Genomic DNA, 13,301 nt, shown 5'->3' on the forward strand with positions numbered 1-13,301 from the left:
GTCCAAGTTATTTTTTTTCCTGGCACCTTATTCCCACAGACATTGTCAGCTCTTGTGCTTCATGAGGTTTTGTTATTCAAACCAAACTAATTAAAACAGAGAGGAGGGGTGTTTCATGTTTGTGTCTTATTCAGTGACTGCTGTGCTGAAATTTGTGGTTGCACATGACCAGAAATTCTTCTCTTCTGACTTCCTGTACTTTTCTCGCTGAGCCACAGCTTGGCTCTTCTTTTTTAAAACACGCTGTATCCGCCTGCTTTCCCATCACAACCTTGTCACAGCTCCAGTTCTAGTTCTTGTTGCTTTAATTAATGTCAGGAGGAGTTCAAGTACACACTGTATTTTTTCGGATCCTGTTAAAGAACACGTTCCCCCATTCTGACTCATCCGTAACGAATTTCCAGAATCGGTGGCTCAATCCAAACAGAGCCGAGGAAACTTCTGGGATTGCGCAAGATGGGGCTTGATGGCAAGATGTCCCACCAATGAGAAGCACACGGTGCCAAAAATGTGAGGAAAGAGCCTCCCTGTTTGGCTTAACAAATTCTCCTTTTTTACAAAACAGATGACACAGAAAAGCTTGAGTTATCTCGTGGAGGGCAAAGAGTAGTGTTGTGCAGTTCTCTGAGCAAATATATTTAACACTGCAACGTTCTTTGATTCAGGGGGACGTGCCTCAATAATTCAACCAGCAGGGACAAATTTAATTTTAAGGAGAAATATTGTTTCTCCAGACAAAAGATACCAAAACCTTTAGGGACCTGAAGAGGTAGCATATAGAAGGACAAAGTGGGGAAGAGGGTTGAGAAGGAAACTACAGACATGGAGCAGAGAGAAAACTACAGCAGCCTGCACGAGTTCACAGAGGAGCCCAGACCGGGAGCGAACAGGCTCGTCCCACAATACAGCGACGGTAATTTGTGTGAACAAACAGATGCGTGAGAGCCAGAGGTGGACTTGAGTACATTTACTTAATTGCTAAACTCAGCTATGATTTACATGGTACTAGACTACTATTTTGTACCCATGTTTTATACTGGATGCAGAATAAAATATGGATACAAAGTACTTACCGCCTGTATTTCACTTGACTTTATTAATGCTACTTTTTTATATATTATAGCAGAGTTTTTGTTACAAATGAATTCATATAAGTTGCTCATTACAGCTGCTGTGTGGTAAAGTTATTGTGTAGCTAGTGCTACCTTATTTTAGATTTTGCTGTTTTAACCTCCTGAGGCCCGAGCTATGTGTGATTAGCTGCTCCTGATAGTCTAGTCTAATAATGAAGCTTTACCCCAGATTATAAACTTGTTACTTTGCTACAAAGTTTTCTTATGCCTTGTTTTTTTAAATAGTATTTTCTCACAAGGGGATAGTGCCTTTATTTTTATTTTATTTTTTTCTTATTTTGCAGCATAAGACAATAAATTTAACATTGCTTAACAAAGCATGAAAAAACTGAGCACATTGAAATTTAAGGTGCAGAACAGCCATAAATGTGATGTCCTCACATGAGGTCGAAGGATCTCAGGAGGTTAAGACTATTTAAACACGTATCCATTGAATGTAGTAGTAAAAACAATGAAATATTAAGAAACACAGTTGGAATCAGTTTTTTTTAGGTGAGCTTACTTTCACAGCTATCATGAGCAGAAGTCCATGTGATGTTGGAAAGAACTTGAACTATCTTTAATTTAGTGCTGCAGTTTTAACGTATCTAAATTTCACTTGAATGCTTGTGTCTATGCTTTCCTGGCAGCTCAGGGACTCCATGCTTCAAACAGCAGGATCCAGGGTTCAAAGCTTGGTGCTGCCTTTCTGTGTGGATTGTGCATCTTCAGCTCATGTTGCTAGGTTATTCCTTCTTATCTTAGTTCAAATTACTCTCATCAAATTCATTTAAACTTTAATTTCCTCTTTATATTAAACAGAGTTGGTCTACAATCTTACTTTGCAGATGAATGTTTTTTACAAACACATCGTCTCATAAAGGAAGTGGCTGCAGATTATGCTTTAAGTCCAACTGTCTTATAGAATCACAGCCAAAAATGTTGGCAGTGGTACAAATTTCTTGTTGCTGCTTCAGCTTTATTTAAACTGTTTTGTGTGTGTGTGTGTGTGTGTGTGTGTGTGTGTGTGTGTGTGTGTGTGTGTGTGTTTATGATCTAGCAAAGAAACAATCAAACACATTTCATACATTTCATGGGGAATGTTGATCTGTCTTCTTTGTATCTTCTGCAGTGTGTTTAATATCAGCTGCCAGGACAAATCCAGAAGCTCTTTGTAATGCTGAGAGCCACCACCATAAAAACTGGGGCGTCAAAGCACCCTGCCAAAACTTGTGGCCATGACTGTAATCTCTAAGGATAAAATTGATGCACAACTTTCAGTATCTGAAACTCTGTATTTTAGTGTTAGTGTACATATGTGACAGCATGAGGCAGAGAGTATCCACTGGCTTGCTATCTTTGGGGATTTGAAAATATAATGAAGCTAAACTCTGGTCAAACGGTTCTGCCCCACAATTTCCTTTAAAGTCTGCTCTCGCTGCTACACCAGAGGAATTAAAGTGGTGAATTGACAGCTTGCATGCTGTGGACTGTTTTGTGTCTAATCAGGCTCCCAGGGACTGAAGCAAGGCGTCAAGTGTTTGAGGAGTAAGACTTCTCTCCTGATACTTATTGGCTTTTTGGCCTCCATCTGTGGCAACATCGTACTCGCTCTGCTCTGTAAGTATAAATACTGTCTCAGAACCTCGTGCCCCCTCCTGTGTGTGCTGTACTTTGGGTCCAGTGCAAAAGACTTTGGTACTTAAAATAAAAAGCTTAGTAACTAAAAGTCCATATTTATCAGTTTTTCTTCATAAAGAGTGTGTAGGAAAGAGGGAAAAAAATCAATATTTGCTACAAGCAACTACCATCAGTTCCCCTGCATATGTACACAGCTTCGAAGTATTTAGGATGTATATGTTGGAGCTCATCTCAGTTCATCAGTGGATTTATTTTCAGTATCTTCTGTCTCTTCATGAAATCCCAGACTGACTCCACCATGTTGGGATCAGGCCTCTTTAGGGGGGAAACTCATTGCTCTTGCTGTCATTAAAGATAGTCATTTATGACTCTGGCTCTATGTTTGGAGTCATTTTTGTGCTGCAGTCTGAATTTAGTACCAACCTGATGTCTCCCTCAGGTATTGGTTGATAGAAAATGAAACATTTGAAGTGCCTAAAACTTTTGCACTGTGCTCTACATCTGCCTGTCTATGTCTGTGTCTTTGGGTCTCTATCCCACGCTGATTATTCTCTCTTTATTTCAGCTCAGTGGGCTTTTGGACACCTAGAATTGGCAATAAAAAAGATAAAGCACTCTCTCCAGTCCAGTGAGGGTCATGTAATAGAAAAAGCACAAAAGTCCATAATTGTGAAATATTTCTCCTGCAGGGCCAAGAGTCTCTGGCAGCTCAGCCTGATAATGTGCTTGTGAGGACACTCTTTCATTTAAAACAAACACCACTGGGGCCGTACGTGCTTGATCTATTGCCACGCATGCACATACACACTCGTTCAGACGCACACTCCCAAGCTATCGAGTACAATTTTCAGATCCAAAAATGATGACTGGGATGTCTTGCAGCAAGAGGAGGAAAAAAAATGAAATACTTCCTATGACAACAGGATCTCTAACATATTTTAAGACTTTCGAAAGAGAGAGTGCTTTAATTCCATTTCATGACTCTGTAGAGCAAGTCTGCCTAAGTAAAACAAATTAAATGTAATGTAATGGTATATACAGTAGCTGCAGATTAAATCACAACTGCCGTATGAAAAGTTAACACATTTCATTTCACAAACATCTGCAGCATATGCATTTGTAGAAAGGTTTTTTGTGACGTCATGCAAGCCACATTTTACCACAGTAGCACCTGCACCTGTGTTTTGAGAGGGCTTTCCAGGAAAGGATCACATGTCATTAGTGGTAAAAGGTCCAACTCGTTTTTCTAGCACATATTAACTCTGATGTGATTTACTAACCACAGTTCAGCTTACAGTAAATCAAGATAAACATGCTGAAAATAACTTTGAATCAGTTCAGCTGTTGCAAGCACCTTGGCTTTCACTTCCCTGACACATGACCAGTTGCGACACTTCTTCAGGGTAACATGTTGATTGGGCCTGAAGGATGTCACCACTTCTTATGGTACTTCTTAATGACAGTGAGGTAACTATAGTAACCATTATCTCTATTTATGTCATTAGATGAATATATTTTTTAAACGTTTCAGTACTCAAATGGGAAGTGGCAACATAAAAGAGAGCAGACACACAAATGGAAAAATATGTGGCAATGAAACCAGATTGCAAATGATAATTTCTTCTGGCCGCAAGGGATCTCATGTAAACACGATCATTCCAGCCAGGGCAGCAATGAAACCATACAGAGTCACAGACTGTAAAGAGAAGGCTTATATGCTTCAAGAGGGAGCGGTTTATTGGCAAATGAGAAACCACAACAGTATAAAAACTGCATTTGTTTATATTCAGTCTTATATTCAGTCCAACACGAGAATACTGGATGGATTTATCGGGTGATCGACCCCGAGATATTGGCTGTGTTGATTGAAATGTCTTCACTGTCTCATATAATTTTGCACATGCATCCGTGTTCTTTTCATCAATATCATCACTGAGTCAACAATTAGATTTTCCTCATAATGTTCCTATCAACCTGCTAATTTCCAAACATTAGTGTGTGAGCACTCTGATAGCTGTTAGCAAAGCATGCCAGCGGATGCTCCACCAAACGATCACATTTGCTGTGGATTGCTTTGCTGATCGGTCCATCACTTTTTTCCAGACTGATCTTCCCAAGTATCACATGAATTGCCATAAAATTTGGTACATACACTCATCAGAAATTTAGGTACACCTTGCCACTGCTGGGTCGGATACCCTTTTGTCTTCACGGCTGCCCTAATTCTGGATGTGCTGGAAACATTCATCAGAGATTTTGACCCATATTGACATGATAGCCTCACATCAACATTGATGTGCAACATCTCAGTAGTGCTCTGTGTGGAGCAATACAGAGGCCATTTGAGTCCAGGAAAATCATTGTTATGTTTAAGAAACCAGCTTGTGATGATTTGAGCTTTGTGACATGGCGCTGCTGAAAGCGGGATAAGGCGTCATGATCTTTTGACTTAACAACCAAAGTCAAAAGGTCACTGCAGTAACTTAAATCATGCACATATTTCTTCCCCATTCTGATTTTCAGTTTAAACTTCAGCAAGTTTTCTTGACCATGTCACATTGCCTAAATGCAGTGAGTGAGTTGCTGCCACATGATTGGCTGATTCGATGTTTAAATTAGCATTTAGCTGAACACGTATACCTATTGTGGCCTATCTATCTATCTATCTATCTATCTCTCTCTCTCTCTCTCTCTCTCTCTCTCTCTCAGTGATTAGTAGGCCGGTGCCAACAGCCCCACTGGAGTCTTCCTCCTCTTCAGCTCTGGGTTTGAAATCGATGCAGAGGCGTTACATCCAGCTGTGTGAAGACTACACTGCCCTGGGACAGGGCTGTTCAAAGACAGGTGGCAGGAAGTCGTTCAAACAAATGAACACAGTCTTCATTTCCTGCTGTCTTTGATTTCCCTTTCCCCTCATCCCTTTATCTTGCTCTTTCTCATTAACAGTTAAGCAGTGCAGGGAGTGTCCTGAAGGTTGGCTTCACATCGGGAATCAGTGTTACTATTTCAGCAATGACAGGCTGGACTGGGTGAGGAGCAGAGACAGCTGTGAAGAAATGGGCAGCCATCTCACCATACTGCACACCATAGAACAGCATGTATGCAAATTAATGTGTTTTGTGTGCGTGTGCTTGTGTGTGTGAGTGTGTTGAACCCTGCTGACCAGCACAGGTGTTGCTCATTCCCCTAATTGTGTGGGTTACAGCATGCTGTTGGCGAAGGAGTGGATGTGGGTGGAAGGAGCGATGACACTCATATATCTTTGCGAGGCAAGGTTATTTTATCTGCTGAAGTTAAGAGGACCACTGGATTTTTCGGTGATAACATTAATGATGCCTTCCTTCTATTCAAGTGTCACAGTTAACATGGTCAGTGTGGCAGTTAGCTGAGTCATGCACAATACCAGGATGCTGCAATAGGAGCAAAAAAATAAAACTCAGCCCACATTCAACATAATTTGTTAAAAAACAGTAACTAAGCCACACACAAATAATGCAGTCAATTGTTTAAACTCCACAGTGTGAGTAATATTTATGTGATTTCATGTGATCACCATCTTGGTCTTTTGGAACCAGATAAGACCACATTAGCCAACTAGCTGAGTGACTAAGTTACAAAAAAAGAAAAGAAGAGAGCAAAATCTCCTCTTGTCCAGTTATTGTGAAAGGGGAATTGGTTAAATAGGCCAAAAACCTTTTTATATCAGGTCTTTAAAATGCTCATTTCATTGCTGATGTTCACTGATTTGACTTTTTTAGGGCGTCAGCCTCAAGTGGCGACTGGCTGAGTGGAGCCCCAGAAGTTAACGCCTAGTTACAATGCTAATTTAAGAAAATAAACATACACAGGTGATCCGAACAGACCATGTTCGACTATCGTTTTGGCTTTGTTGCACCACATCACAGTGTAAACTGAGTTAATTTGTCAAGAAAGACTCTGGGACATGTCACAAAAAAGAAAGGCATGGATGTAAATAATAAGATTTATGATGGCTAAAGTCCATTTATCACCTTCAGGTTCCATTTCCTGGCATTCTTGCATCATGACTGATGGTTTGCCGGACACAACAGAGACACTGTTAGTCTTATATGCTGTTAGATTTGCTGTTGTGCTTCTAGCTATGTGGGTTTGGTTTACTGCATTAACTGGAGATCATTCTCCAATAGTGCAATATTAAGAGAATGTATTTTGAGCTTTCGACCTTGCGGGTGTACGTTTTGCAACATAAATTTTACATCAACAGTTTTCAAGGAGCACAGCTTCTAAGTTACGGTTAAGGTTGAGTTTAGATTTTAGGTGTAAGAAAGGACTCTGAGTCATGTATGTGTGTTCATTTTCTCCAGGATGCTCTGGAAAAGGAAGCTAAGAGAATTGGTGGATTTTATTACCACTACTGGATCGGCCTGTCTGACATAGAGACTGAAGGAGAGTGGAAATGGGTGGACAACACGACACTCGAACACAAGTAACAAAATTTAATGCATGCATTTATTTTCTTTTTTAAACTTTTATTTTCGATTATGACACCAATCAATCTGTCCAGGAACAACCTATATAAATTCAAATGGCAAACTCTGCCCACACTTATATCAAAGCCTCAGGTATATCAAACATTTCATCATCAATAAATCAGGTTGCTGGCCAAGGTGAACTTGTTTTTATCATTTGTCAGACATGTTTAGTTGTTATTTATAGCTCACCAATCTATCACACTTTCTGCTCTCTCCCTCTGTCACAGATACTGGGATCAAGCGAGCTCAGAGCCAGATAACCACCACACAGGAGGGGAACACGGAGAGGACTGTGCCACCTTAGACAGCCACTCCAAGACATGGTTTGATGTTCCTTGTGATCACATTTATAAACGAATCTGCCAGATGGATGCCATTCAGCTCAACTGAATCCCTACACCACTAAAAATGATGCAGACCTGCGAAGGCTGGATATGCAAGACGTGAAAATGAATGGGGGCATGTTTGGGATTACTGAAAATAGATGTCGGCACTAAAATAAGCACAGTTTTGCTTTTTTGTTTTTGGGGTTTTTTTGTAAGCTCACAGTTGCTGAAAAGCTGCACATTATGTTGAGAAAGCTTGTTGGAGATTAAGCTGTTCGCTGAAAGATATCATTTGCTTAGTGGTGCACTGATTGTACACAAGGACGTGAATATTTTTAAAAAAATGTGAGACCATGACATCAGGTGGCAATTTTTGACTTTACAATGAACTCGTGTAGTTTCAGAGTTGCACGGTCTGCTGGGAAATGAGCATGAATGTTGTCACTGTGTCACATTTTTTTAATCTGTCTGCTGTTGAGGGCTGCAAAATGGTTTAGAAACAGCACTGTAGGGTTTGTTGGGTGCCAAGCAGCGGATGTCCTATTTTGACCTTATCTTAGAAATCCACCTTACCTTATCACACAAAACCCATATGACAGCCCGTAAAACCCTGTGAAAAAAAAAAAAAAGTTAGGGAGGTGATTTGATTCTGTTGATCGAGTTTTGTGCGTACACAGAAGTTGCGTTTTTTTAAAACTGAGGATTTCAATTGAATTTCAGTCGAAAATGGCTGCAAAACAGGAAATGAGATAATATCTCGGCAATTCTTTGTGTAAACATGGTCAAGTGTTTCGACTTACATCTGAAACATCTGGTGGATATGGTGTGTGTGTGTGTGTGTGTGTGTGTGTGTGTGTGTGTGTGTGTGTGTGTGTGTGTGTGTGTGTGTGTGTTGCTCTGCTGAACTGGCCCTTCATATCTGCTGTCAGCTAAAGTATAATTTCTTAGTATTTTCCCTTTAAGATGAACCATGTTGCTTGTCTGGAGTATTCTATATTTGTATGTATGTACACTTGTAAATCAATAAACTATGTTTTATCATCTACCTTTTTGCTTTCTGTCTATTCCATGCTGCTTGCAGACAAATGAACAAATAAAAAAGATATAACAGTTTACAAACCTTTTTTTTTATTGTTTAAAGCTAAATTACTGACCTCTTGTTAAATGTTGATGCCTTCGTGTAGATATGAGTTTGCGGATCTCTTACAGACTTTACATTCTTTGTTTATTTTTGATACATTTGTCAACTATTACACAAGAATTGGAGTATTATGAGTTGCAAGAATGTCATATACAAGCCCCCTAGTAAAGCACCTTTTAATAAACAGACAATATAACTTTTAAATAGATACAAGCCCTACACTGCAAAAACAGCTATACTTGAAACAAGCCAAATATTCTTAAATCTGACAAATTTTTCTTGTTTTGAGCAAAAAAAGATTCTACTGTCTATCTGTTAAGTGACTATTGGTGGAATTATTTGAAACTGCATAAAACAAGCTGGTGTGTTCTCAGTTTTGTCACACAGCGATAGGACAGAACTTACTTCTTCACATTTGTGCACTGCAAGCCATAGAGCCCGACGCCTGAGGCAATGTTCAGGACCAGGAAACAGATCTTTGATGTCATCTCGTGAAAGTGATGAGAGCAGGTCTTCTCCAACATTTGCTTCTGCAATAGGAGTTTCCAATTATCACTACATTGCATTATCCTCATGTGCAAGCCAGCTGACAGCTTTGCTTGGGTAACAGACAGGATACATAGGAAACATAATTTAATATTTACCATTTAAAACCATGACTCTATTCCATTATTCTCCCTCCTCACTGCTCCACAGGTTCTAAATTACCTTCCTCCTATTGACTGGTAAAAGTAATATATTTGTGATACATCAATTAAATGCATGTATACATGTAAATGTTTTTTTTTTTTTTTTTTGCTTCCTGGGCTAAAGTATATAATGAAATAACTTCACTAATAGAAATTTGAAACTCCCACAATTTCTGTAAAACTGGCATTAACTTATGGCACTTTGCACACTTGTTGAATAAATTCACAGACACTGAAACTAATAACTGGACATGAATTCTTTCATAACTTTCTGCACTAGCATATTTAAAAATGCTAATGCAACTAAGCTAACCGCACAGCTAAGCTAAGCTAACAACCAGGTATAGCCTGCCATGCTAGCGACTTAACATGCAACATACCAGAACACAAAACATAGAAAAAACAAAACAGTCACATACCTTTCAGGTTGGCAATTGTTATTTCGTCCAGTTTTTCCATGGCGTGCCTTAATTTCTTCACACTGTACCAACTGTATCGCATCTAGACCCAGACCCCAAAATCCTGCAATCCAACCACTTAGGCACGGAGCTAGAGGCGGGAAGGTGGGCTGTACCAACTCAGGAGTATGGGGTTGTGTACGGAAATGGTTTAGTTCGCTCTTTTATACCTATAAAATGATATATATTTAAATATTTGACTATTTAGTTAGATTATGTTCTGTAAATACTGACGTGTGGGTGCTGTTACTTACTACAGCTGTTATAAGGCACTGAATTAGGATAGCCATTCCTACCCCATAATGGAATAATCCTGGTTATCTTGACTTTATGGGAAAAGTAGTTCACAGACCAGTAAAACAAAATGATTTGGCGCTGTGTTATCTACATCGTTTTTGTGGGTCTGACCCTCAAATCCCTACTGAGTCATATTAATTCTGCACATAGCCATAGTCCAGATTTCCGTGAAGATTGTGGCATAGATGGATGTGTCAAAGAATATCGTGTTTACAGCTAATTTTGGTATCACATTCTTCGAACACACTCCGACCACCTTGCCAATGGACGATGCAGCGGATCGATTAGGACACAAAAATCTGTAAGGTGAGACTGACTATATACTTTAATATCTTTGAAAATAATCATATAAAATATTCATGTTAGATGTCTACTTGTTTTTACAGCTTAACAGTAGATATGTTAATGCTTATTCCTTATAATCCACAACAATGCTATCTATTTATAAAGAATATTCTGATAGTGTTTAATTTCTTCTACTAGAGAAAACAACATTTTGTATTTTTTTAAACTTTTGTTTTAAATAAACCGATTGTCATGGTCCGCAGTCTCCTTGGTTGTTTGTGTTTATTAATATTCATTGTGTCAGTTAGTTTCCTAGTTATTTGTTAATTATTTCCGGTGTTTAGGTGTTCTCTGTACCTCCCTTGTCTTCAGTGTATTGTCCCTGGTTCGATATTCGTGTTTATTCCTGTTTTACTTTGATAGTCCCTGCCCTGCATCGGTGTATTCTGTTTTGCTTCCTCCTGGTCTCTTCTCATCTGATTAGTGTCAGCTGTGTTTCGTGCCTGTCTGCCAATTCCTCGTTTCCTTTTGTGTGTGTATATTTAGTGTGTTCTTTGTCGGATCGTCTGTATTCTCTCCTGTGTTATCATCTGTGTTCCCTCCCTGATGTTTTCATGTCTTATGTTCCTTGTTCAAGGTTGTAAGGTTTTTGCAACATTTTCCATGTTTCCTGTGTTCTTTAGTTTAGCTTTCCCATTTTAGGTTTTTGAGGATTTTTCAAGGCTTTTAAACTACAGTTAAGCTGCCAAATAGCAATGAGCATTAAATGAATATCCATTTATTAAACTCAGCTTGAAAACATGCATATTTTAGAGTAAATTATAAAATGCAGTATATTTCTGACATTAAAATTTTTTAGAAATTATCAGTGTACCTTGTATTTAATTTCCTTATCCGCAACTAGTCAATTAATCAACCAATCTCAATTGCAGTTCTAGGAGGGAACCCTCATCAGCAGTGAACAGAAATCTGAGTAACATGTGGGCATACAGGACTGATTCAGTGGTGGAAAGCCAGCCAACAATGAGATTCCATTCCATATTACAGTTTCACACACAAAGATATGACATGTGCGGTCATGAAATATTACCTGGGTGATGTAATTGGACTACACGTGAGCTCAACATATGTTTTATAAAAGGTACACTGCTTTACATGCATGAACTGTATTTTCAGGCTATTGTTTTGGACAGTTTTGTGACAATTTTTAAAATGAAGTTGTTGTTTTCCTATAAATTCTGACAGTTGAATGCGATTTTAGCATTGCCATAGTATAGATATACTGATGCTGATCTATTATTCTGTTTGACATGGCCTAAAGTGAATGAGTTGTGCTGTTTCTGTTTTTCAAATGGGCCTGTATTTCATGTTTACCATGTGCTTTTAGTTCCTGCCTTTGTTCATATACTGCATATTGTGTCAAACTTGACAGCAATTATATTAAACTTTAGTGTCAATAAATACATTTCTTAAACTGAGCAGCTGTTTAAATGCCCTTACTCTTGAAATGAGAAAAATAATCTTATTTTTATTCTGGAAATTCAACCAAACCATTGTCATGCCTTGTAACTGGTAAATAAAGCTCAAGATGAGCTGAAATATCCTTTTAAGGAAAAGTTAGACATATTTTCCTAGAATAAGCTTTATTTTCTTGTCCAAGACTTGCTTGTTAAGAATATATTTTCTTTTTAGGCAAAAAATAAGAAAAAATGTCCATAAACAAGGTTTTTTTTACTTTCTTGAAAATCGTTTTTTGCAGTGTAACAACATATACTGGAAAACTTGTGCAATTTAAAAAGGCACGAGTAAGTAAATCCTAAATGGTGGATTCTGTTCATCTGGACGTAGCGTTTTCAATTGGAGAAACGTTTCGTCACGCTACGTCCAGATGAACAGAATCAACCTTTTGGGGCCATGAATACTTAAATACAGTTATATCTACTGATCAGTTATGTAATTTAAAAGCACGTGGTGAAGGGTATGGGGAACATTTTGTTGTTTCCAATGATTATGGACAGGTTCACAGGTGAGGTCAGGCAGTCTCTATGGTGGATGCTCCTTGCAGACGACATTGTGGCTTGTACTTAGAGTAGGTAGGAGGTAAAGTGATGGAGGCATAGTCTGAAGAGAAGAGGAATGTAAGTCAGCAGAAGCAAGACAGAATACGTGTGTGTGAGGGATCATAAAAGGAGTAGAGATAGTAAAGATTTAAATACCTGTGGCCAACCATTCAAAGCAACAGAGGGTACATAAGAGAGCTGAGATGGTTTGGTTTATTTGCAGAGGAGGGAGTGTGGATATATCACTGAGAAAATGTTGAATATCAAGCATCCAGGCAGGAGGATTCAGAATCAGAATACTGTATTAATTCCTAAGGAAATATCTTAAAGGAAAGAACCAAACCAGAGTGTAGGTTCAGATGTTGTTTAAGGAGGACATGCAGTATAGCTGTATAGCTGTATATCTCAGATTTCTGTAAAGTTATTTATTTCATATTCTGTATAGTTTTTCATATTTATATCCTGTTCATAGCCTGTACATAGCTTGTACTCACTACAGCCTGTACATACTTATAGTTATAGAATATTCACAACATACTTCATACCGTGTACATTATAACATACCATAATAGACCCATTTCTGTAATATTACTCACATATCTATATTATTGCTAATATATATTGTAATATATCTATATCACTAAAGCACTTCTGGATGGATGCAAACTGCATTTCGTTGCCCTGTACCTGTGCATGTGCAATGACAATAAAGTTGAATTCTATTCTATTCTATTCTAATAGAGGAGGATGCTAGGAGCTAGCAGATGATCCACTGTAGCGA

At 38.5% G+C, this 13,301-nt stretch overlaps 1 protein-coding gene across 1 annotated transcript; it reads left to right on the forward strand.

Annotated features, from left to right (window-relative positions):
• The first annotated feature begins 551 nt into the window (after window positions 1-551).
• On the forward strand, window positions 552-8,635 carry LOC146698852 (C-type lectin domain family 4 member E-like). The gene is made up of 6 exons (XM_085471688.1): window positions 552-913; window positions 2,622-2,732; window positions 5,463-5,597; window positions 5,700-5,851; window positions 7,097-7,218; window positions 7,492-8,635. The coding sequence occupies exons 1-6, from the start codon at window positions 823-825 to the stop codon at window positions 7,652-7,654; spliced, it is 774 nt and encodes a 257-aa protein (XP_085327814.1). The 5' UTR covers window positions 552-822; the 3' UTR covers window positions 7,655-8,635.
• The last annotated feature ends 4,666 nt before the right edge of the window (window positions 8,636-13,301 follow it).

This window comes from Copadichromis virginalis, linkage group LG11, assembly GCF_057382275.1.
Source record: "Copadichromis virginalis isolate Kocher_CV1m ecotype Utaka linkage group LG11, C_Virginalis_male_GT1.1, whole genome shotgun sequence".
Lineage (NCBI taxonomy): Eukaryota > Metazoa > Chordata > Actinopteri > Cichliformes > Cichlidae > Copadichromis > Copadichromis virginalis.